The 23916-nt window shown below is 45.3% G+C and overlaps 1 protein-coding gene across 3 annotated transcripts in view; it reads right to left on the bottom strand.

Moving 5' to 3' along the window:
* LOC144141130 (venom metalloproteinase BumaMPs1-like) overlaps nt 1-23916 on the bottom strand; it is an 88590-nt gene that overhangs the window by 59052 nt on the left and 5622 nt on the right. For 2 of the 3 annotated variants that reach the window (XM_077672661.1, XM_077672659.1), the window contains exons 1-6: nt 17617-17750; nt 17084-17256; nt 14637-14729; nt 13823-13949; nt 13666-13719; nt 13431-13549 (exon numbers count right to left, since the gene is read on the bottom strand). In XM_077672661.1, the coding sequence (XP_077528787.1) occupies nt 13431-13549; nt 13666-13719; nt 13823-13949; nt 14637-14729; nt 17084-17256; nt 17617-17716 (666 nt within the window). In that variant the 5' untranslated portion in view covers nt 17717-17750. Of the gene's footprint in view, nt 1-13430; nt 13550-13665; nt 13720-13822; nt 13950-14636; nt 14730-17083; nt 17257-17616; nt 17751-23916 lie in introns of those variants that run through there. The other variant, XM_077672660.1, reaches the window with a different exon arrangement.

Genomic DNA, 23916 nt, shown 5'->3' with positions numbered 1-23916 from the left:
ATATACTGTATGGCCTGCTCACATTTTATTTGGTTTTAGCATTTCAAACAGCTGATGCGACTATTTCTTGAAAAGCGCTTGGGTAGTAAGCGTCCCACCAATTCCGAGAAACGTGCCATCCCTAACGACTGCATTCCTTCAGCACAAAACCGTTCGCAAGCGTGTGGTCGTGCCGCTGACGGCTGTGCTAGTTCACCCAGAAGAAACAGTGCTTTTTTTATTGTAGTGCTCTGAAGACCCATCAGGGTATTTAATAGGAGGCTATGCAAGCCAATTGCAAGGAATAAGAAAGGAGCAAGTGTTTAAAGGAGTACTGACACGAAATTTTTATGTTACGTTTTTTTCGCTGCTATGCGTGCCTACCAGCCCACTAATCATAGAATGACAAATTAGACGGTCGAGCGCAGCGTAAACATTCATTTACGGCGTCGTTTATTCGTGCCAGTTTCGGTTTCGACTGAAAAACGCCGAGCGGCCGCCATGACAGCATGTATGACATGGCGTCACCATTCTTGCCGTATCGCTGCCTCTCTGGAAGCGCGCGCGAGCGAGCGCACGCGCGCGCCCAGACCTGCCGAGGTTTTCGCCGTCCCCACAGGCCCGGGCAGCATGACGTCAGTCCAAAAACCATGACGTGTACACACGCCCGAGCAGCGCGCGCCAACCACAGCCAGCGCGTCGGCTTCGTCACGGGAGCACCGACGTCGGCAGTTTGGGGCACGTAGCAGATGATGTCACGTCGGCCCGCTCTAGGCTTTCTCGTGCGGGCGAAGATTAAAATGGATTTTAAATATGTTTCGCTGAACGGTTGCTGTGGAAACTTGCTGGGAGATATCTCCTGATAAAAAGGAAGCGTTTTACATAGTTATCTCAGCTTTGAAATTTCGTGTCAGTACTCCTTTAAATACAAAATTTGTGCATATAAATTTGTACAAGCCGGGGTACAAAACCCGTGAACAAGGCAAACAGCACAGTGCGAACAAAGTTTTTTGAAACAAACATCTTAAAAAAAAAGAAACTGTGGAACACTTTCCTTGAGCAGGTATCTCAGTAAAGCGGCCTCAAATTGAAATGGTTCCGTTACACATACAATACTGCCCCTTAGCTTGTTCCAGTCATCCACTGACACAACAAGGGGAGATGGTATTAGTTTTTCTGTACGGACAATAATTGGTCATATCCTGTCGACATGATCAGTCTGTATGGAAATGTCATGTGGTGGAAGAATATTTTCCAAAAAACTGCGCGCGGTTTACTATAGTGAATACAAATAAACTAGACGAAACAATTTGGGGCGGAGATACAGATTCTGTAGATCAAGGGAATGATTGAGGAAGGATACTCTTTCGGTTGGGGGGTACGAACGCAAAATAAACCTTGCAGCTTTTTTCTAGACTGCAACAGCAAATTACTCGAATTTGCTTGGTGGTCTTCCTGATAATTCACATATATTTCGTGAAGATATTACCAAAGTGGTGTAAGCACGAAATCAGGTGTCAGAGTTACTGCGTTTTAGAAAACCTAATATTCTTACATAGTTTTTCGAGATGTATTCTATATGAGTTCTCCATGACAAATTCAATGACGAAAATATAGCCAGAAATATGAATTTCATACTTTTTATTACATTGCGGCTTACTACATAAGCGTTCCCGCACATTGGTTTTACGCTGTGCTGTAAACGTTTCGGTTGATTTTAATTTCTTAGGTGGTATAGTAGCCCCACAACACCCACCTTATTAAATTTGATAGGCGGTGTTTTAGAAGCCAAAACGTGATGATAAATCGCATTGTTTTAAGACAACAGCCCGCAGTATCATTTTTGATACCCTGACCGAGTTTTCACATGTCAGCAGCACAGAAATGCCCCACAAGGAGTTTGCTGCCAACTCGAGCCAAATGTTCGCACCTGAGAGCTCGTTTGGGAGCATTCCACCTGCACTATTTTCGTCCTACACTTCCCTCGTTCCATATTTCTTCCTACACTTACCATTTTTCTCCTTCAGAAATGATCTCTTTGTGGTCGTGTTTGAGGCCCACCCACTGTTTACCGTAGCTTCAAATTTTTGTAGCGTCAACATTTTAAGTGTTTGTAGAGTTTTATTTTTCTTATTTACAGCCTGAAGACGGGAATAAATATCACCGTATTGTCGCCGACTCAGATGTCAGCAATTTTCGGCTTGTCGGAAAGTGACGAGGAAGAATACATTCAACTAGCCGTTACGAACATCTCCTACAAAAGGGATGACAGCCACGCAGAGAACAAAAGTCGAAATGAATTGCTAAAAGCTAGTCCCCAAACAGCCAATCCAACAGGTAAAATGGTAGAACGGCTACGCTAAAAGGCAACGTTGACGTCTACTGCCCGCAATCATTGGTGTCTACAACATTTTTATGGAGTACTGGACTGCATAACAATAGGCTGTCACTGCAAGTACTCCATTCACTCCAGATGCTGTACATGTATGTCATATACCTTGCTATCGTCATCTGCTTCAAGAGCGCCTAGAACGTCTACACACGCCAGACCATAAGTTCAAGCAGCGGCCCCTAAGCTTAGAACCTTCACTGCCAGCTTATCATAAATTGTAATTTCCACAGGAAAAGCGCTAGCAGGAAAGCCGACCAGCCTGCCTTCGCATTCTCCGAAGAAGGCGAACGTCACGACGAGTTAGCACCGGAATGACGTTCGAAGAGATGCTGTTGGGAATCTTACATTTGTGACGACCAAGCAACTTCGATGCAGGAGCTGTGTACGTAGTGCTAACAAGCTTAGCAGAGCTGTGTGTGCGAAATGCAACGTAACACTGTGCTTGAACAAGCAAAGCAACTGGTTCTTGGAATACCACAAGCCAAATGACTGCAGCTCGGAATGAGGTAGCAGAAGAGCCCATTGTATTATATATGATACGTTTAATAATTTTTGACTAGTTGAAATTTTATTTTTGTTTTTGTGTTAACAAAGTCACCTTAGTCTTAAAAGGTACAAACGGTTCTGAAATTTCCATTTGGCTGGAAGTATGTTTGGGCTTTCTGCCTCTGGCCTCGCTGACTCTTCCCGCGGCTTTTTGTTTTGCCCTAGGTTTCGCTACTAGCGTGCGAAGAGTCCAATGTGTGCTTGTGAAAAGTAACTCGGACTCAGAGCTTGATGAAATCTACGAAGTCAAGGCGCATTCTTCTAGGCACACACGTGTCGGGGCTTACGAACGAATCGTGACGACCCGCCGGTGGGCGGGTGACTAAATGCTAGGCCAACTAATTCTGTCGGAAGTTCGGCTAGGGCTGAAGCAACGTAGTTTAGCCTAGCAAACTCATTTTAATGCGGTCAAACGTGAGAGTAAATCGCCAAGGAGGATACAAAGAGGAGGACAGCATTTCTATTTAATTTTTATACAAAATAAAACAGCATAAACACCGCGAGAGTGGTCGAAATATGGCCTGGAGACTTTAAACTACAATTTGCCCTTGTGATCACACAATGCTTAGCAATCAATTCAGTGCCCCTTTAAACGCACTTCCTACGCCGTCACACGCCATCCCCGTTGAGTTTGCCTCTATACAAGCGGATGACATTACGTGGTTTGCAACCAAGGGCAGTTCCGGCCAACAGCACAACACTTTAGAGCCAGCGTGCGATTTCATTGAAGACTACGTCATGTCTGTCGGCCTCAGTATATCCATTTCGAGATACACTCGCTTTGTAGTCAGTAAGAAGCGTCGGGGAACACCAGACGGCTGTCTTCCCTAGGTACAAATTTCTCGGCTCCCGTATAGCGCCCATTGATACTATCCAGATCGTCAGCCACAACTTACATTATGGGGGCCACTCGGTACCGACTGTGCGGGCACAGGCAGTTTCTGCCTGTTCGAAACTGGCTGATAGAAATATGAGCCAGTTTTTTTATTTCTTCCGCCGGGTCGCTAACAGAAGAGGCGGATTGCATGAACATCGTTTTGTCGGCATCATGGACTCTTTTTTACTTGCGACTGTCGCCTTCCCAGTGGTCGTTCCTCGACACTTCACTTTGTGCACTTTATTGCACCGCTGTCGGAGTACAGTCCTACGCCACCAGAGCCACGCTATGGGGACTGTGAATATGTAACACTTTTGAAGAGTGCATCACGTGCCATTGACTCGCCCAAATCAAGAACCTGCAGACTTTTGCCCCAGGTCGTACTCGTCTGAATTGTGTTCATTGACCCCGCTTCTACACTGTCCCCATACCCTCTGAACACGCTGAGCAACATTTTATAATGCGCGTTGAATGTATGCTCCACAGCATGAACTTCGTTTAGCACCCTGCTCGTCGTGCCCTGCTATTTCACACCGTCTCTGAAATATTTCTTTCAACTATCCCGGCGTTCCGTCGTTTATTATACTGCAGCAGGCAACGCCCTCACGTAGTCATTGTCATTTGTGCAACTCTCCTTCTCCGACACTGCCCGGATTCCCCATTCTCTCACCTGATTCAACCGCCCTCACGCAAGCCATTGCTCTGGAAAAGGAGCATTCTACTCGCACTATCCCTGCACCCCCGCCAGCATAAATTTGCTGCAATTGTCGATCAGCCCTTCGGAACTTCTCCCACGCTAAAAGCACCCATCCAGCACTGACGTCGGTACTTCCGTACTGGCTTTGAATCCTCGTGCACGTTTCACATGGGTTTGCGATCCGGGTCACACTGGCATCAGCAGCAACACCAGAGCAAATGCCCTAACCCAAAACATTTTGCTGGTTCCCCACATATCTTGGCTAGCGCTATACCACGCTTCGACCGCTCTCCATCAGCACCGAGCTTCCTGCCGTTCTCGCTTACATGCGCATAGTGTACCACACAAATTAGAACCATGTCACTCTCCTCATCTCACTGTTGAGGCGGCGCGTCTCATTCGGCAGGTTCGGACCTCTTCACGCCCCTCCCAGTAACTGTCTCCATCGTATCTAACAGTGCCTTGGCCGCCCCTCAATCCTCCATCCCTCATTTTTGTGGAGAATCTAGCCCACTTTTTCTTTTGCCGAATTCTTTGCTTACATCACCTCCTGGAAGCTCTGCCCGTCTCACCTTCCCCGGGACTGAAAGTAGAGTATGCCCAGAAAGCTCTCTGCGAACATGTGCACCGTATCTGCAAGAACATTCTTCAGCTGTACGCGCACCTAGCCAATTCAAGGCTGTAACTTGGGCAAGGGCCTAAGTAATCCAGGCAATAAAATTTGTTATCTCTCTGTCCTGTGAAACCAGCACCGTCAAGGTACGCGCAGGCTAAAAAGAACGAAGTCACGATTGCATATACGCGCCACATTTGCAGTGTATGGACTAACGAATTCGGTCTCACAAAACAAAGGTCATGTTAGCACGCTCTTATCTCACTGCGACCATTGCAGCAGGCACGCGCAACAAGAAATAATGTGCAGATAAGAGGGAGCTTGTAGCAGCACCTCCAGCGACAGCGCTGGTTCGAGCGCCGCTCCTCGCGCAGCAGCGCGATCGACATGGTTACAGGCTGCGCGGCAGCGCGAGCGTACGAGAACAGGTGGGTCTCGCAGAGTTCTGACAAAATAGAATCTGTTTTGCCTTGCGACGAACTGTCGTCCTGTCTGAGGCTCCTTTCTCTCGCCCGACATACCGCCCTACAATTGGTGACCCTCCGGAACACGCCACAGAGGCTTATGTAGAGCCATGTCTCTCGAGAACCAGGACTCAACCCGTTCACGAGAAGCCGGCGAAGCAATCTCAGCCCTGACCGTTCAGTTTCCGCAATTCTGGGAGCGCCACCCGTCGACCTGGTTTCTGCAAGACGAGGAGCAATTCCAGCTGGCTCAGATAACCCATCAAGAAACCAAATTTCTCCACGTCGTCGGAGTCCTTCCGCCGACAGCTGCAGAGATCTCCGACCTTCTCGTTTCGTTCAACCACAACCGCCCCTCACCATTATACGACCAGCTCAAGGACGCACTCCTGGAGCGCACAGCTGCTTCAGAAGGCATGCGCATCCATCAGCGTCTCCCCTGCGAGAAGGTCGGCGACCGCAGGCCAAGTCGACTAATATGACACATGAAGCGACTCCTTGGCATGCCATGGATTCTCATGCCATGGATGATACACTACTATGTGAGCTCTTCCTTCAGCGCCCACCTTCCAGTGCCGAAATGGTCCTTGCCACTGCCGAAGCCATGGATCTGCAGGCACTGACCGCGCTGGCAAAGTCATGGAGTTCGCCACCCCTTTTTCTCAAGTTGCCGCGGTTGCATCGGCTAAGCCTGCGTCTCCTCCTGCGTCTCATCCGAGTGAGTCCGCTTCAGCTACACTACACCGCCTCTGCGATCGTCTGGAGAAGGTCATCGTTGCCGTAACACGCCGCGACATCCCGCCGCAACATTACAGTCAACGTCGTCGTTCGGTTTTACGAGCGGCGGCGCCCAGAGCACCCACGCAGTGACTTGCCCAACCACGGCGTTAGCTGCTACCACCGGCGTTTTGGCGCTGACGCCCGCCACTGCCGTCTGGCCTGCGCCGGGACGAGAAACGGCGTGACCGACCGCTAAAGGTGACAAGCGATCTCGGCCCAACTCAGGAATATCGCCTCTTTAACGTCACCGACCACACCACTGGACAGAGGTTTCTCGTGGATACCAATGCCCAGGTTAGCGTTTTGCCCACTACACGCTCTGATCGTGCTTCTCATGCCATCTCACATTTACATGTAGTAAACAACACTCGCCTACCCGTCTACCAGCAACGCTCACTCACTCTAAACCTTGGGCTCTGCCGTGTTTTCTGGTGGGGTTTTCTCGTCACCGACGTTCGCACCTCCATCGTCGGTGCCGTCTTCCTCGCAAAACATGGTCTTCTCGTCGACCTAAAGCGACAGCGAATACTTGATGCTACCACACTCCTCTCAGTGCAAGGTGTGTAAGCGGAGTCAGCTACTAATGTAGCCCCATCCTGCGCTACAGTTGCCGATGAACCGTTTACCGCCTTGCTGCGGGACTTCCCAACCGTGACAGCGCCACCTGCCTGGACTCGACATCCGACATCACATCATTACCACTCGCCCTGCCATTTTTTTTCGACCACGGCGGCTCGCGCTTGACAAGTTCAAAGTCGCCCATGCGGAGTTCGAGCACATGATGTAACTGGGCATCGTCCGTCCATCATCAAGTAACCACGCATCCCCGCTGCGCCATGGTGTCCAAAAAAATTGGTGACTGGCGCCCGTGCTGAGATTACCGGTCCTTGAACTCCAAGACCGTTCCTGACCGCTGTCCGTTACCCAACCTCCAAGACTACAGCGCCACTCTCCAAGGGGCCACAATATTCTCTAAGATAGACTTAGTTTCTACTCACCACCAGATCCTCGTGGCAGAAGACATCCACAAAACTACCATCACAACCCCATTCGGCCTGTTCAAATTTGTGCGCATGCCATTTAGGCTCCGCAACTCTGCACAAACATACCAGCGTTTTATTGATGCCGCAACATGAGCGCTACCGTTCATGTACGCCTACGCTGACGATATTCTGGCGGCCAGAACATCCGTGGACGAGCATCTCAAGCATCTTCGCCTTCTCTTCGAGCGTCTCGCTGCTCATGGCATCGTCATCAACATCTCCGACAGCCAGTTTTGTGTGACTGCTCTGGATTTCCTTGGTCGTCGTTTGGACTCCAGTGACATATGTCCACTCCCCGCCGAAGTTCAGGCAATCACCGACCTTCCCAAACCAGTGTCGGGGACAAATCTCCTCCAGTTGCTTGGATTGGTAAATTTATACTGCCGCTTTATTAGGAAGTATGCCACGCTGCTCGAACCTCTCGACAGGCTGCTTTCCACGAAACGCTCATCCACTTCACTTGATTGGGACGCTGCAGATGACAATGCATTTAGAGCCATAAAACGCGCTCTCGCCGACGTAGCACTACTGGCTCATCCGAATGTGAGTTTTCCTTTGGCACACATGACCGGCGCGTCAAGTTCTGCCGTCGGAGCTGTGCTTCAGCAGCGAGTTAAAGGTGCATGGCAACCGCTAGCGTTTTTCTCCAAGCGGATGAATTCGGATCAGCCACGATATAGCGTTTTCAGTCAAGAACTGGTAGCCATGTACCTCGCTGTTCGTCACTTCAAACATCACCTCGAAGGACGCACGTTCACGATCTTCACTGATCACAAGCCACTCACGTTCGCCTTGAACCGCCCTGACACCCTCCACACTCCATGAGAGGTGCGTCAGTAGCATACCTCTCGGACTTCACGTCTGACATCCAGAACGTCAGTGGTGTGGCCAATTCTCCCGCATACTCTCTGAGCCGCGTGAACTATGTAAATGCCATTTCACCAAGAACGCAGGAACCGCCTACCGAACCGCTGGATGTACTCGAACTGGCTACGAAGCAAGCCAATGACAACGAGCTCTCCCGTCTGCGTGGAGCACCTACAGCACTCATACTTGAAGACGTACCGTTTCGTAGTGTGACCATCGTCTGCGACAAGTCCACATGGGTTCCCCGACCCTTCCTGCCTGCCTCAAATCGTCGCCGCACGTTTGACGCCATCCACTACAAGGCCTCTTCTGGCATTCGGGCATTTCAAAAACTCATTAGGTCCCGCTACCTTTGGCCACGTATAAACGCGGATATTCGAGAATGGGTACGAGCCTGCATGCCGTACCAGCGTTCAAAAGTTCAGCAGCATTTCGTACCCCCTGTCAAGCCATTTCTCAGGCCCGATGAATGCTTTTCTGTCGTCCATATTGACCTCGTCAGCCCCCTACCCCCTTGCCAAGGTTATCGATACATCCTGACCTGTGTTCACCGCTTCACACGTTGGCCCGAAGTCTGCCCTTTTCCTGACATCACGGCACCCACAGTAGCTTCAGCCTTTTGGTCTATCTGGGTGTCGCGCTACGCATGTCCTTCCACGGTTGTCACCGATCGCATCCGGCAGTTCGAGTCGTCACTGTTCACAGAACTACACCTTCTCGGCACGACTCGTCTTCGAACAGCTGCGTACCACCCGCAGTCAAACGGCCTCGTCGAACGTTTCCAGCGGCACGTCAAGTCTTCACTCACAACGCATGGCTGCCCAACCGAGTGGGTCCAACGGCTACTACTGACGCTCCTCGGAATCCGGAGCGCGTACAAAGTGGACCTCTCATGCACGTCTGCTGAGCTCGTCTATGGTACACCTCTGCGTTTGCCAGCGGACTTTTTCGACGAGTCTTCGCAACCTGTCCCCGCAAGTGACTACGTCAATCACGTACGACAGGTTTCTCGGCACCTTCGGCTTCAACCCACACACCTTGCAAAGTACCCGACGACTTATGCGTATTCGGACCGCAAAACTGCCACGCATGTGTTCGTGCGCTACGGACCCGTCCCAGAACCATTGCGGCCTCATTACCTTGGTCCCTATCCGGTCGCTCACCGTCACTCGAGTACTTTTGGTGTGGACATCAATGAAACGCAAGACACCGTGGCCATTGAATGACAGAAGCCCGCGTACCTCGAGCCTCCCGCTGAAGTCACTTCGTTGGAAACTGCTGTGCCCGCTATACAAGACCACCCAGGCATGTCCAGTGAACATCGCATGACTATTTCGATAGTCACTCTCGCTCCTCTTTTCAGGGGGGGGGGAGCCCTGTAGCAGCACTTTGAGCGACATCGCTGGATCGAGCGCCGCTCCTCGCACAGCAGCCCGATCGACATGATCACAGGCTGCGCGGCCCCGCGAGCGCACGCGGACACGGGGGTGTCTCAAAATAGAATCTGTTTTGCATGGCGACGAACGGTCGTCCTGTCTGACGCTCCTTTCTCTCCCCCGACATAGCGCCCTACAAGCTCATCAGTGTTCCTCAAAGCCGTCTACAATGCCAATATTTGCCTTCATCGGTGAGGACGATAAATGTACGGGTCTTCAGGTGAACGTTCGCGTGTCTGATGTGTGGGAGCATCGCTGGATGATCCTTTCGAGCCATTCAACACTGCGCTTCTTTTCCCACAATGTTTGTTATCTCCAGATTTTGTTGGTGAGCTCTCGGGGAAACTGTATACTCTGGCTTGGAAGCTTGAGCTAGTTTCGTCCACGATACACAAGAAAAACGCCTAGTGCCATATACTGGTTCGCTTTCTTTCAACAATAAAGGCATTCGTTTATGCAGCGTTTAAAGAGGGCCCGTCATTCCATTTTTATGGTGTTGCCGTAAAGGTTTGGTTTCTATCGTAACAACATATTTTCCACCCCCTGTTTGTTCTTTTTTCTGTGTTTTCTGCAAAAAGCTATTTTTGTATGCATGCTGCAAATGATAAAAGTAAACATGCACTCATAAATTACTCTTGTATTGTATCTGTTGATTTGCGTTACACAATGAGTAGTGTGTCGGCGTCTATTTTGGTGATTTGTGCTTTGCCGAAAGGGCCCCTCCTGTGAGTAGAAGAAATAAAAAGTCGTTGCCCGAAGATCTATGCAGAATGCGAGTATCCACAAAAACAACACCATAGGTGAAATGGCACAACCGTCCTGCACTAAACATTTGATATTCACAGCCTCAGTAACAATATTTTTTTGCTTTGTTTAATTTACGTGTTTAAGGTCCTCGAATATCATTTCAAGCACGCGCATTGCTTCATAATAGGGAATATTTTCAGGTTGAGAAGTTTAAGCCTGGTGCCGGTTTCTTTACCCCCTGAGGCAGCGCGAAACTTTATTGCATAGTTTTTTTATGTTTTCCAACTGCGGCTCTAATTACAAATTCAGCGCAATTTCAGGGTTAAACATACACCACGGATTTCTGTTTTTCTGTTTACACATTCCATTCACATCAGTGTGATCAATTCTTTAGTAACATTTGCTTAGTCTATTCTGTTCCCACGCCTGTTCACTATCTATAACGCTGTATATATACATAAATGCAACCTTTCCTTACAAATGATAAACGAATTGCATGCTGATGGGTGTGTTGTTACGGTTTTAATGCCGGCAGCTTTACTAGTGCTACTACAACGCAAACATTTCGTTGTTTAAATGTCTTTCCTTAGACGTCTCGTCTCAAGCGCACAAAAAGTTGAAACAATCTTTTAATAAGTACTATGCTCAGGCAACAGCGTTGCAAACTGATTAAACAACTGGCTTGGGTAATACCGTTTTTTCGCTGCCCCAATAAAAACTTACACTTGTTCAGGACATTCTGTAACCTAGTCGACAATAGCAACGTTATTCTAAATTAAATTTAAATTTTTCATGTATTTTTACAATAGCAAATAAAACTACCGGATAAATAATGAAGCAACTAGCGCGCTCTTCCCCTAGGTAATGTGCAAGCACTGCGAGTGCACAAAATTAAACTGAAAAAATAAGGATTGCTTTCCCTATGAAATGAGCATGGTGGAGAAAACAGCATGAGGGTCGGAGAAAAACAAGGAAGACCGTGTTACCTTGTAACGCATGCAGAATGTTGTCTTTATTTTGCAATAGTTGCTGCGAAGATAGGAAATACGTAAACTAGCAATTGAACATCCCCCCGCATTCCAATTTATTGGTAGGTATACTAAACCGAATGTTTTTACTTCCACGTTGGGTGCCTTTCTTTTACATTTTCTATGCATGTTCTCGTGACACAAAATGCGTAATAGCTATCGTAAACACCATGCAGCCACTCAGATGAGCTTTCGCTCTAATACGTATTGGAAACGTTTTAAAATAAGGGCTTTTTCCTAACCTTTATAGAACGTTTTCGGCTGGGGATCTTTATAACCAGGATATCTACATCCAGTTCTGGGTTAAGAATGAGGCATGAAGAATCAATTTGCTAAAAAACGCTCCCAAAAAATAATCAGCCTTCTAACCCACATTTGTTGCTTTTTTCTCGACACAATTTAGAAAGAATTTATAATGGCGTAAATTCGCCATCGAAAGATACTCCACACCGTCAGTTTTTGACCTGTTTGAACCGCAGACGTAAAAACTATCGCTGCGATTTACCGCGAAATAAAGTTAGTCCTCTTCACTGAGGCGACCGTTAGGAAAATTATCAACCCGATAAAACATTTGCTAATATTACACTCAACAGGAGTGGCAAGAATTGAACAAATAATGGCCGATCCAAAAGAACACAAAATAAACATAGTGACCAGGAAATCTGCCTATAGCTCGCTTCATTTTGTGTCTCTTTTCGCGTTTCGTAGGGTTAATTTTTCTTAACAAAGCATGTGGTCGTTACATGTTTCTTTAACAAAGGATGTGTTGCTTCGCCATTTCAGTGTGTTTTGCTCTAAGAAATATCTCTTAATCACTTAGCTCGTAAATAATTGTCCACTGGATATCGTTTGAAAGATGTCTGCTGTCACATAGGTCTCCGTAGCGTGATGCAGACAGCCTACCAAAGCCGCCAGTTTTCAGCAATGTCAACACATGGATGTAAAGGTACAGAACCAACTATTCACCTCACACACGCCTAAAATGCTAACGGAATGGCATATGACGAATAGTGTGTATGGTTTTATGGTTCTCTCTATTACCCCTGTTTGAGATAGCCAATCTTAGTCATTCACTCAGTGAAATAGTATGATATGACTAGCACATTTTAAGTTACAATATCAATGCGGGCAGAATGTTTTTGTTTTTATAAATGAAGAAGCGCTTCCGTAGACTGGAAGTGAAAACCGAATTTGTCGACTGTTTTTAAATATCTTTCTAATCTAATAATTGCAATGAAATTGCTGGTGTCTATGCAGTGACAAGCTGCGAGAAGCCGCGATCTTTTTTACTTTCCAGTGCCTGGAATAGAACCCTTTCCCTAAAATCAACAGATATGGCCTCCAATCCTAGTGCTGCAACATCGTGACGAATGTACCCCTAATTGTCAATACTGGCATTTGTAAAACTATACACTTAGGCGTTGATCCGTGCTAGGAGTCCTCAAGCCTGGGAAGCGTATTTAAACAGCGTATAGAGGTTTTTTCCAATCCAAAACAATTTCTGGCGAAAAATTGGCGCAATAATATTCTGTACATAGACATCTTTGCTCTTACAGGCCACAAAGCCCTGTAACTGCTCCCATGGTTCTTGTATGCGCGCTTCCTAGAACACTGTCAGAATTAAAAATGTGGCTGAATATGCGCAAGATGTGCAAAACACGAGGTTATCCCGACTACCACTAGATTCCCCATAATTTGCTCAACTTAGCTCCCGCTCTCCAATTGTATTGTGGGTGTACAAATTGTGAACACGGCTGGTATGTCAACTCTAACTCCTTTATTAATGCATGCATTCAAGCCCACACGTAACTCCTAAATGCATATAACTCCTAAATGAAGTGGTTTAATCTATTGATTAGTAGTGGTCTATTTTAGGCAGATATGGTAATACTTCATTTAAATACTATTTTACGTATTGCTTTAAATCATTGCCATGGTTGCTTAAAAAATCGGTTACTTACGACGTTGAACATAATGAGGATGTATCTGACCATAACTGCTGTACTGTCAAAAGCCTCATAATATTGTGAATCAACCACGAGACGTATTTCAGGGTAGATCTCGTCTACATAGTCGCGATCTGAAATAGTACGAAGAAAATGAGTGCGATATAAACTCAAAGACGACGCAAAGTGTACGTAAAAAAGGAAATCTTAGGTTTTTATGCCTTTTATTTAATTAGAAGACTATACTTACTGTACTTGGAAGACCGCTCCTCGGGTGGTGCGATATCTGGTTGAAGGTATGCCCCTTAAAAAAGAAATTCTTCTTATTCATGAAGACGAAGCCATGTGAAGTGTTTTAAATGCTGTATTTTGCGATTTCTTCTCATTCTTTTAAAGGCAGGACTCACCTTGCACACTACCAACTTTGGGTGGTTCTTTATGAATAAGTTCTAAGACATGCGGATAGAAGCCACCATTTGCACGCTCCGTTCCTTGTAGAGGCTTAATCTTGAGGTTCGGACCAACCACACCATCCTTAAAAAACGTATCGTATTAAAACCAAAAAATGCCCATAGTACTAGGATGCTCTGCAACATTCTTATGTTCAATGCTTTATATTGCTAAAGCTGGCGGAATTTAAACTGCTAACTATAGCTTACCACTGCTCAATTGAATCAGTAGAAATACACGCAAGAAATAATTCCGAAATGCTAAAAAACCATTAAATTGTGAAATTCGCACCCCGGACAATATTAAGAAGTGGCATTTGTTCAAAAACGTAAAAGCGTGTTGTCAGTGGTTTAGGTATTTTTTACACAATTTTCAGCATAGGCGCAGTGTACATTATTGAAACTAATAATTACATATTAATAGGCGAAGCCGTAGCATCGGATTTACTGCATTCATTATAGGGTCAATAGACTTCTTCAAGAGTATTTCCAATATAAATATTTACTGTGAAGCAACAAAGTATCTCCATTTTTTATCATATGTCCGAGGATGTTGATGTATTTCATGATGATGATATCTACAGCACCTAATATTGATAATCTGGGGACTTGTCTCTTTCCCCTTGCTTCCCTTTTTCCAAAACAGTTCTATTGGTTCCCTTCTTTGAGATTCTAGTGTAAGAAGTGAAGTTGCCGCAGTTTTACACACGCGAGAAATCCCAGATTCCTCTAAAACATTTGTCCCAGTAGTGGTAAACTGAAAAATACCTACCACTTTCACGAAGCCGCTCTCTTCAGTAAGAAAAACGGAGGCAAAATGTCTTTCGTCATGAAAGAGGCCTTCTTGCAACTCATCAATATCAGGCTGTAAAAACACGAATGGCCAATGTTTTTTATAAACTGCATTTGTTTCAACAAAGTTGAAGGGTGAATGATACACTTTGGCTGTCCAGAATAAAATAGACTCGATATTCAGTCAATTTATCTGCAAGGTTATAGAAGCTTATCTTGCATTGTTAGCTCTTTTGAGAGCTCTTTTTTCATGCATCTGTATAATTAAAGTTTGGTTCAAGGCAACTCAGCCTACAACTTTTGTTCTAGAAAACTACTGACAGTACGCAACGTGGTACTGAGCGTATTCAGGCTGTCAGATGGTGATTCAAGCCGTAAATATTGTGTGAACACAATTTGTCTGAGGTTAAATATTGACGTGTAGTAAAGTTTATTTAGACCTCTCTACTGAGGTGGGCCTTTTAGCCCAGGTGCTTCTTGTGCGTAAAAACACGCCGATGTTGAATATTTAAACTTTTTTCAATCACAAACTTATGTAGATTTCTCTGCACTTAAAAACAGTACAGTTACGTAATTTGGAGCGATTCTACTAGTTATTATAATATTCACACATCATGCAAAACGTTTACTCTTGGTAAGATACGCTTCGACCTCGTCTTTTTATGCTTTCACCGCTGAAGACGTCCGAAATGGTAACAATTATTTCTCGATCTATGCCATTAGGAATATAAGTGGTGGTGTGGATGTGAAGACCAGTAGGTGTGTCTACGCGCTGACATTTTTTTCTTTTATACAATAGTGTTAAAACGTCAATCAAGAGCCCTGAAATTTATATTTTTGAACCATGAACTGTATTGTTTGCCCGTCTAGCTAAGACATTAGGATAAATAGCGGATGTAATTGTGCCCCTGTGTAGCTTCAAAACGATAACCACCAGCATTTTCTATCAGATTACTCACTTTACATTTAGGATGCGCCATTCATTAGAAGTCATCGGAATAAAAACTTTCCCTGAGTTCACTCGTGTGGAACCTGTTGGTTTAACTTCTCGTTCTCGCTTTTTCAACACATCAACAAGGTGGCAATGGTTAAAACTGGGACAAGCGTGTGCGAGCCTTTCCTGCAGCAGCCCTATGAATTAGCAACAACAATACGAAGCACTTTTTGGTTATTTTGACTATTGCTGGATAATTCTTAAGACACGCCACAAGGCGCTTGGCTTTGATGTCTTTGCCATAACTTAGTTAATCAAGATGTTTAAACAAAAGTACTTGGAACCGAGAGGGGACAAAACTTGTCTTTGGGGCGGGCTTCCTTGATAGCATTTGTCGAAGACTGTTTGGACCCTTACATTATGGATCTAGTAGTGACAGTGTTTCACGCCTGATAGTTGTGGCATGAGCAGTAGTTATTTATTTCAACAAAAGTATTATCGGCCCCCATATATTGCAAGAACAGCTACCTGTCTTCTTAAAGAATTCTTTGTAAGGTACGTGGGATTCTTTATAGCCAGTGCTTTATAATGCAGCAAAGCTCAACGCATACAAAGAATAGACACAAGATGTGTCACTATTCTATTCTTGAATCGTGCAAAAACCACCAGCTGTCAGAGCCACAAATACCCAGTTAATAATTATTCATCTTCACTTATCCGTGCTACCACTTTTGAAAGTTTTTATCCTATGTAACGTAGTGTATTCTGTTCTCGATTACTGACTTTAGTGCGACTTTAATTTACCTGGCTCCTTGGTCCACATGTAAGAAGAGAATTGGAGAGTGCCCTTTTAATTTCTCTGTCATTCGTTAACATGGCATTTCCCATTACGATTCGTCTGCTTCCATTCAGTGTTGTTAGCAAAACCTACCACAGATTTTCCTTTCTTGCGCCTGCTACGGCACCAATTTATTAATGTGGCTCTAAGACACCTGTGGTTCCTTGTTAGTAACTTGTGGGTAGGAATAATTTTGCTTTCAGCCATGGTCTGCATTCTTCGCAGTTTTCGTCCCGTACTGGTGTAATTACACAAGCGGCCTTTCCTGGCTGAATTATTTTAACAATCGCTACAAAATGTGGCAGCATTTCAAATTTCAGAATTTGTAAAAGAACCCGCTGCGGTGGCTTAGTGCATAAGGCGCTGGGCTGCTGAGCACGAGGTCGCGATTTCGATTCCCGGCCGCCGTGGCCGCTTTTATGATGGAGGCAAAAAGCCGAAACTCCCATGTGTTCAAAGTTTAGGCACACGGTAAAGATCCCCTGGGGGTCGAAATTAATACGAAGACCTCCACTACGGCGCGCATCATCGCCTATGTAGAGTAGGCGTGTTAAACCGCACAAATTGGTTAAAACATAGGGTGTAACTTTCTAATTGCAAAAGAACACAAATTGCTAAAGTTTAAAATTCCAGAAAATCAAAGAGTATTACTCACGTATGTGGTTATCGGTACACCGCCTTCATAAGAAATTAGGGAGAACCCATCGTCAACAACAGAGCTCTTTTTTAAATTTAGAGTGATTTTGTCGTTGACTCTCAATACTCTTGCACCATTCTCGTCACGAGCATCGAAGAGTTGTGGAAACACAACTTCCGCTCCATGGGGCACTATTTTAAACATGACCACACAAAACAATTACATGTCGGTTTCGGTCACAACACGTTTCCACACTTCTAAATTTCTTCACTACACACACACACACGCACGCACACACAACCACACACACACGCACACACTGAACCTAATGTTCCTAAGCATTTATTTTACTGCTTTCTTGTTTTCTAAAGTTTACTGCAATACGCTGATCGCTTTATCAACAGTATCTAGCCCACCCGGCACAGGTGTCCAACAAGTGTCCTTTCATAAAAAAAGAACCTTATTGTAGCCCCGAATTCAGTTCCCCGACCTCGAGCCAGTAGACATAGGACCAGTTGTTCTACTTTGGAGTTGTGGCGATTTGTTCTTACACCCATTTGCAGTGGCAGTGGTGGACCCCTTTTTGATCGGGTTGCAGGGTACCCGTGGCGCCGTGGCATACAGCAGCCTCTGGCTTGAACACAGGTGCATAGCTCCATCTATTCTTCGATTCTTTCATCTGAACTGGAAAATTACGCACATTATGTTGATTGTTAACTGTTGCAATCCAGTCGCCAGAAATGCTAAAGTTTTTGCATTGCAGAACAAAAAAACACGTTTGACTGACTCGTGTACAGGACCTTGCGGATTTGGTGTAACATTCTGACAACGTGCTCTTGCTCCTCGTATTGTTTTGTTGCGCTTGTATGCATAGTGCTTTTCTTCGCCTACTTGTTCTTCAAACTTCTCGGGGCTGTTTTTCTTCATTCGTTTGCGTGTGTCACCGTATTTCTAGCACTCCCGTGATTTTAACGTACTGGAATGGTTATTCGGGGTGCTTCCAAAAGATAATTTAATGCCAATTCTACGTTACCGATGTAAGAGTGGTGACGTCATGTTCCTGGTAAAACATCTTATTTGATGTACCAGCGCCAAAAATACATTTCACGGCATAAATTGTACTATTCAGCTCATGGTAGGCCAAACGGAAGTTGAAATTGTTGCAGTCAATCGTTATCTGAAGAGCTTTGGCCTCTGTAATTTTAGACTTGACATTTGTTCATTCATTGCTTCTTTACAAATACTGCCAGGAAGTCTTGAAGTTCGTGTAAACATGTGTGCTTGAACTGTTGCTCGAAATCGTGCGTGAAAATTTCGAGCTTCTTTGTTGCTATCAATCGCTCGCACGCCTACGGAAAGCCTAGTCTGCCGCCTATTTCTCCTCCCTTTTAGGAAATAAACAAAACCTTGTAGCTCAATGATTCTTCGTAGCAGTACTTGTTTAAAACAGTACCACTGAAACAAGTTCTAACAGCAGCACCATAGGCTACGCAGGTGTTGTGAAGGCCTCTGATTGCGCTGTCTCCAATGAACTGTGAATTGAAATCTTTGCACGGTGCCCAGTAAAAGTCACTGAGCCGCCGCCGTAGTAGCCGTGACTGGAACTGTGTCGGCAGTTTCAAAGGCCATGACTCCACTGTGGATTCAATGCTTCCGTGTACCACAGGCAAAAATCTTAATAGCATAGTTAACAAGCAAAACGAAACAGCGTGTGCATTTTTTTGGCACAAGTGGCTGAATTACCTGACTTGTTCATACTTTGTTTGTACTCATTGCGCCTCCACATCCGAAGCCTACGGGGCCTGCAAGAGGCCGCCTGCAGTTAGGGTAGTGCCCACAGCAGGCTTGCGTGGTACTTGATGTGATATTGCTTTAGCACACTGTTGTGTGTGTTTTGCGTATAGTTGTTAACATTTTTCCCCTCGCTTATTCTATGAGACATCAAACGTGGATGTTGACTGGTAAAGTTTGTTTTTTCTTGGATGTATTTTCATGATGCGCATGCATGTAACTATACCAAAATGAACCGTTTTTTCAGAATACTCATAACTGTGAGAATTTTTTGTCATCAATGGTATTGTATGCATGGCGGCTTTGTTCGTTTTTAGCACCCTGCATTGAACAGTCACAATTTTTCACTTACAAAGCAGGTTTTAAATGCTTTGGCTACAATTTATCTTCACCCAAAAACTATATAAACCTGTAAGATAGCTCTAAGCAGTTTTTGTCTTGCAAGGAATAAGAAATAGTGAAGAAATTGTAAACTTTGCGCCATATAAAACGTTATCGCCTGCTCTGGTCTTGGTATCTCGCTGTCCACATTGGCACAATAAAACTATAAATCATACCAAGCAGGTATTCCGAAAACACGTAAGAAATGTGAACTCTCGGAGCAAAAACAAAAGTACAACCAGTGGGGGCATCATGTAAACACATCTGGAAGCTAGACGCTACCTATGTACAAGGCTTTGGAAAGCTGAAAGTCGCATATTAGAAAAAAACAAGCCTTCATTGATTATAAACAGTTTGTCCCCACAGCCAGCACTTTCGCACTTGCACAACGATTGTAGTAGCAGTCGGACCTACTGGCTGTTTGCACGTAGTTTTACTGCTCAATCTTGCATTCTTTTCAGAATGTTACATTTGTCTTATTAGAAGCCACGAAGCCTCGCAAAAAAATAAAACTTTCTGCGTTTGTGATTCAAACATGCGGCCTCCAGGGCGGCCTCCATTCGAGTTAGATACCTTAGCAGCTCGGCTACAGGCGGAAAAAGCGTGAATGTGCGAAAATGCGGCGTAAAACCGGTCTGTATTGATAGACGTGCACTCCAGTCCAGCTATTAAAAATTCTTATTCACCCAGACATTACATCTGAAACTTAGTGTTGGTTGCTTCTGCAGTAAGTCATGGGCAAACATATTCAGCTAAACAGGGTTATCCGCGTGATTTGTTCTAGGGAAATAACCAAACTGTGTGAAGGTGAAGTTCTGTGACGTACAGTACGACTGTTTCTTGCGTGATAATATTGCACTTGGCAAATAAAGGCGGTTGATCTTGGCGTCCGACTCGTCGAAGTTGGTTCAGTAAAAGTATTCATGCAGTGCATTCCCATTTTAAGTTATCGGTCATCTATATCATCACGTCAGGAAGTTCGGAAACCCCACTTACATTAGAGGCTGCGTGAGTCAGACGTCGTAACGGTTTAGTAATAATGTGAAATACGATTATGACAGTTAAACTACAACAAAATAAAAAAATACAAATACCCAATATAGATTAAGCATCGTTTCTTGTGCTTTCGCCGCTCGCTAGTTATGCAAGAGTTGTTATTTGAAGTTTGGCAATGTTCGTCAGTTGTATCAGAGGTCAGACATTGCTTATTCAGGTACGTGCGAATTTTGTTTTGGCGCCTTGTTGTCGCAGTCTCTGATCCTTTGCAAGCCTGCTGTACGTCGACATGTTGAGCAGACAAGGGGACAGCTATGACTGGCTACTTAGCGGGACATCATTTCACGACTTGAGAAAATAAACCCCAGCGGAATCGTAACTGCATTTTTTTCACATGTTTGCAGATAGTGTGCAATGAAATGGCTATCAATAGGAATAGTTTGTATGCCAAGGGTCCACTATTCCAAATACCCGCACAACACAAATGTTTCAAAATGTCATCGTGACCTTTTTAGTTCAGTTACCCAAATTGACAAAAACATGTGGCAATATTTTGCTTTCATTCAAGTTATAAACAGCAAAAGTCTTGACGTGGAGTGTATGTCTGTGCCATGTGCTAGATTCTCTTCCTCTTTTCTGGTTTCGTGCCATCCCTGTCGAAGTTACCCTTTTTGCTGACTTCTCAAAAATGACTTATTCGATCTCCCTATATGTTGGCAAAAAATCAAAAATCAAAGCTGGTTCTTAAGTACCACTTGCTGAAATTCAATTGATTCCATGCAAAGTTTCCTAATTCTTGTGCAATGCATGGTGGAATATTATTATTTTCTTTTTGATTAGTGCTTTAGTATTGAGTAAATTTCTGTCGTCCTGTTGTTTTCGTATGCTGGTTTATTTCAGCAGCGGACTGTCCTTTCGAGCAGAGCAGTGGAGGCCCCTGGAGTGAATTACCTAGCCTCTTTTTTCAAGAGGCGCTTGCTGCCTTTGGGCGGCAGCCAACCTGTGGCGCCATAATGTGTGTCGCCGTCCTGCCGCCATTTCCTCAAAATACCAGGCTAAGGAGTGAGACCAAAACGGCAATGACGTCTGCCAAGGTATGTGTCGGGACTTAGCTGTAAGTGCAGCATTATGGCTGTTTGAACAAAATGTTTGCACAGTGGAATTTAAATAATTCAAAATCAAAGGTTCCCGAATATTTTTTTGGATTAAAAGAAGTTCGAAAGAACAAAGTTTTATTGTATTAAGGATTAACCTGCGGCTGCACATGTGCATTCAGCGAATACACGAGCGGGAAGTACACAAAAATGTATTCATGCATATTGTCATTCCAAACAACATCATTCCCATAACAAAAGTGCCGGTTATGCTTGTCGGCGCACCTTTTTGCAACAGTGAATCGATGAATATGGCTTCAAGCTTGCTAACCAGTTCCAAACCAGCATTCGAATTATGCTGGCAAGAGAAGTAGCGTGGCGAAGTCCAGCGCCGGCGATACTTCAGTTGCACTTGGTGGAGTCGAGGGGGCAGGGGACATTTTGTCCTTTGTGTAAGAGCCCTCGCCACGTAGACTAGAAGGGTCCTCTGACGTGCCTTGTTCAGGGCACTTAGCCTGTATGATCTCCTCCTCGGTGACGACACCACAGGTCTGTACATTCGCCTCCGCATTCATATGACCCTCAAAGGTCAAATCGTCTGGCAGAACACTGCTGCCCCTTTTGGAAACACAGTTATCGTTTGATGAAATCTTCACCGCCTGATCATTGGCATGACCAGCATCACCGCTGGCAATGAGCTTGCCAGAAACAATTGATGATGGTGTCTGGCTTAATGGAGGCTCACGCAGGGGCAAGGATTTGTATAACGCTAAGAAGGTCGACGGCATCCGTATTCTCGCTATAGAGGGACAACAACATTAACTTTACAATATGGTGCCTCTAGAAAGTTTTCAAATTTTGAATGACGCTCATATATATCGGATGGGGTACAGTAATTTGTTTTGGCAGAAAAACCAGCCCCATCGCCCACAGGCCTTCGACGTCGCAGTGCACTACGCAGCATTCGATGAAGAGAAGTTTCCGGCCTTTAGTAACAAATTTTTACCGAAAGTACGCACCCAGTCTGGAATAAAACATTCATAGTCATCTGCAACTCCTAGATAGCTTCGAAATGTTGGGTGAGGTATTCACGCCTTAGAAACAGCTAGGCGCAGCCGATTCACGATTACCGGCAACTGGCGCCACGTCGTGCCCGTAGCATTTGCACACACCATCACCGTCAGCCTCTCCTTACTTATCTTGCTTCTGGCACAATCGTTGCCTTGATCAGTGTTTGTCCTGTTTCGAAGCAGTTTCATCAGCGCTAAGAGGTCGCCAAGCGAGTACTAATCAAGGTGTTCCTTGAGGTCGCCCGAGAGTCAGTATACGGCTGTGTCTACATCAGCTTTTGCGCCGAAGTAAATCTGTGGCATTCATTGAATAGCGACACCAACCACCCGACCTCAACTCGTCGATGGCCATCTTGCTTGCGAACTCCCTTCCCTTAGCCGCAACTGTCGGCCCGCTCAATGGAACCTGCTTTATCCACATGGGAAGGGTATCTTAAAGTTAGGGATATGCTGATGTTCACATACACTTTCTGGGGGCAGGATTTTCTGCTTTTCATATCCACCTCTGATAGGCTACCTGTTCTTTAAGTAAGTCGACCGAGTTTTGTGTGTTTTTGCGATCACAGTCTTGCTGAGAAGGGCTCTGTCCACTTCGTTTTGAGGTCGTTTGGTGGGCGACATGTGCCCCGGCTCGCAGTGGTGCGCAAAAACGTAGCGATGTGACCCGCACACTCTGAACATAGCTCACTGCCTAAACACGCACAAAGAGTGACGATTCTGCACTACTGCGGCTTTTTTGTGCAAGGACGTTTTTTTGAGCCAGGAGGGAAGGCTAGTCGTGATCACGCGATTAGTCGGCAGTTTGGTTCGTGCTGAATGGTCAGCGCAGACAGAATTGTAAGAACCGCCGGAGTTTCTGTCACCGCCGCAGTTGACTCTCCCCTCGAAGGAGACAAAGGGGACAGACTAGTCCGGCCATGCCCCGGCCACGCAGGAAAGTATCGCGTCAATGAAGACATTTTCGTAGCCTGCGTGTTCGAATAAACTGTCGCAAATGGTCGTGCATATGAATTACCGGGCGTTTTCGACCATTAAAATACACATACTTTTCCGGGACCGCAGCGTCATTTGGAATACACCGGAAGTTCAAAATGAGGATGTTCGAATTAATGAGATTCGACTGTAGTATGTTACGAGCAACGCTTACACTAACTACATCATATTTTTTCTGCAGGGATGTATGACCACTTCGTCATATCGTCTTCAATGAACAAGAAGGCCCAACAGCCTATAAAAAGCTGAACTCTACCTGGCATGCTTGTACACACTAGAAAAAAATAAAGCAACAGGCAAGCATCTTGCTTTTGTCGATGCCATAATAGCTATCTCATGCTACAGTAGTCTGCCTCTAAAAACGAACACATTCATCAGATCGCTGTCAATCGTATAAGAAACGTGGAAAATGCAGTTGAACAAAAACTGTGTACCTGTTGATGAGGCTACTCATTAGCGGGTCCTAATAGGTCAGTCATACTGGTTCATCTTTAACGAGTGTGGCTGAAACGAGTCTCGTCGGCAC

The sequence above is a fragment of the Haemaphysalis longicornis genome, unplaced genomic scaffold, assembly GCF_048455015.1.
Source record: "Haemaphysalis longicornis isolate Haplotype H1 unplaced genomic scaffold, Haemaphysalis longicornis Haplotype H1 scaffold_6, whole genome shotgun sequence".
Taxonomy (NCBI): domain Eukaryota; kingdom Metazoa; phylum Arthropoda; class Arachnida; order Ixodida; family Ixodidae; genus Haemaphysalis; species Haemaphysalis longicornis.
The sequence above is the reverse complement of the archived record's forward strand: the minus strand, read 5'-3'. Positions and strand labels throughout refer to the sequence as shown.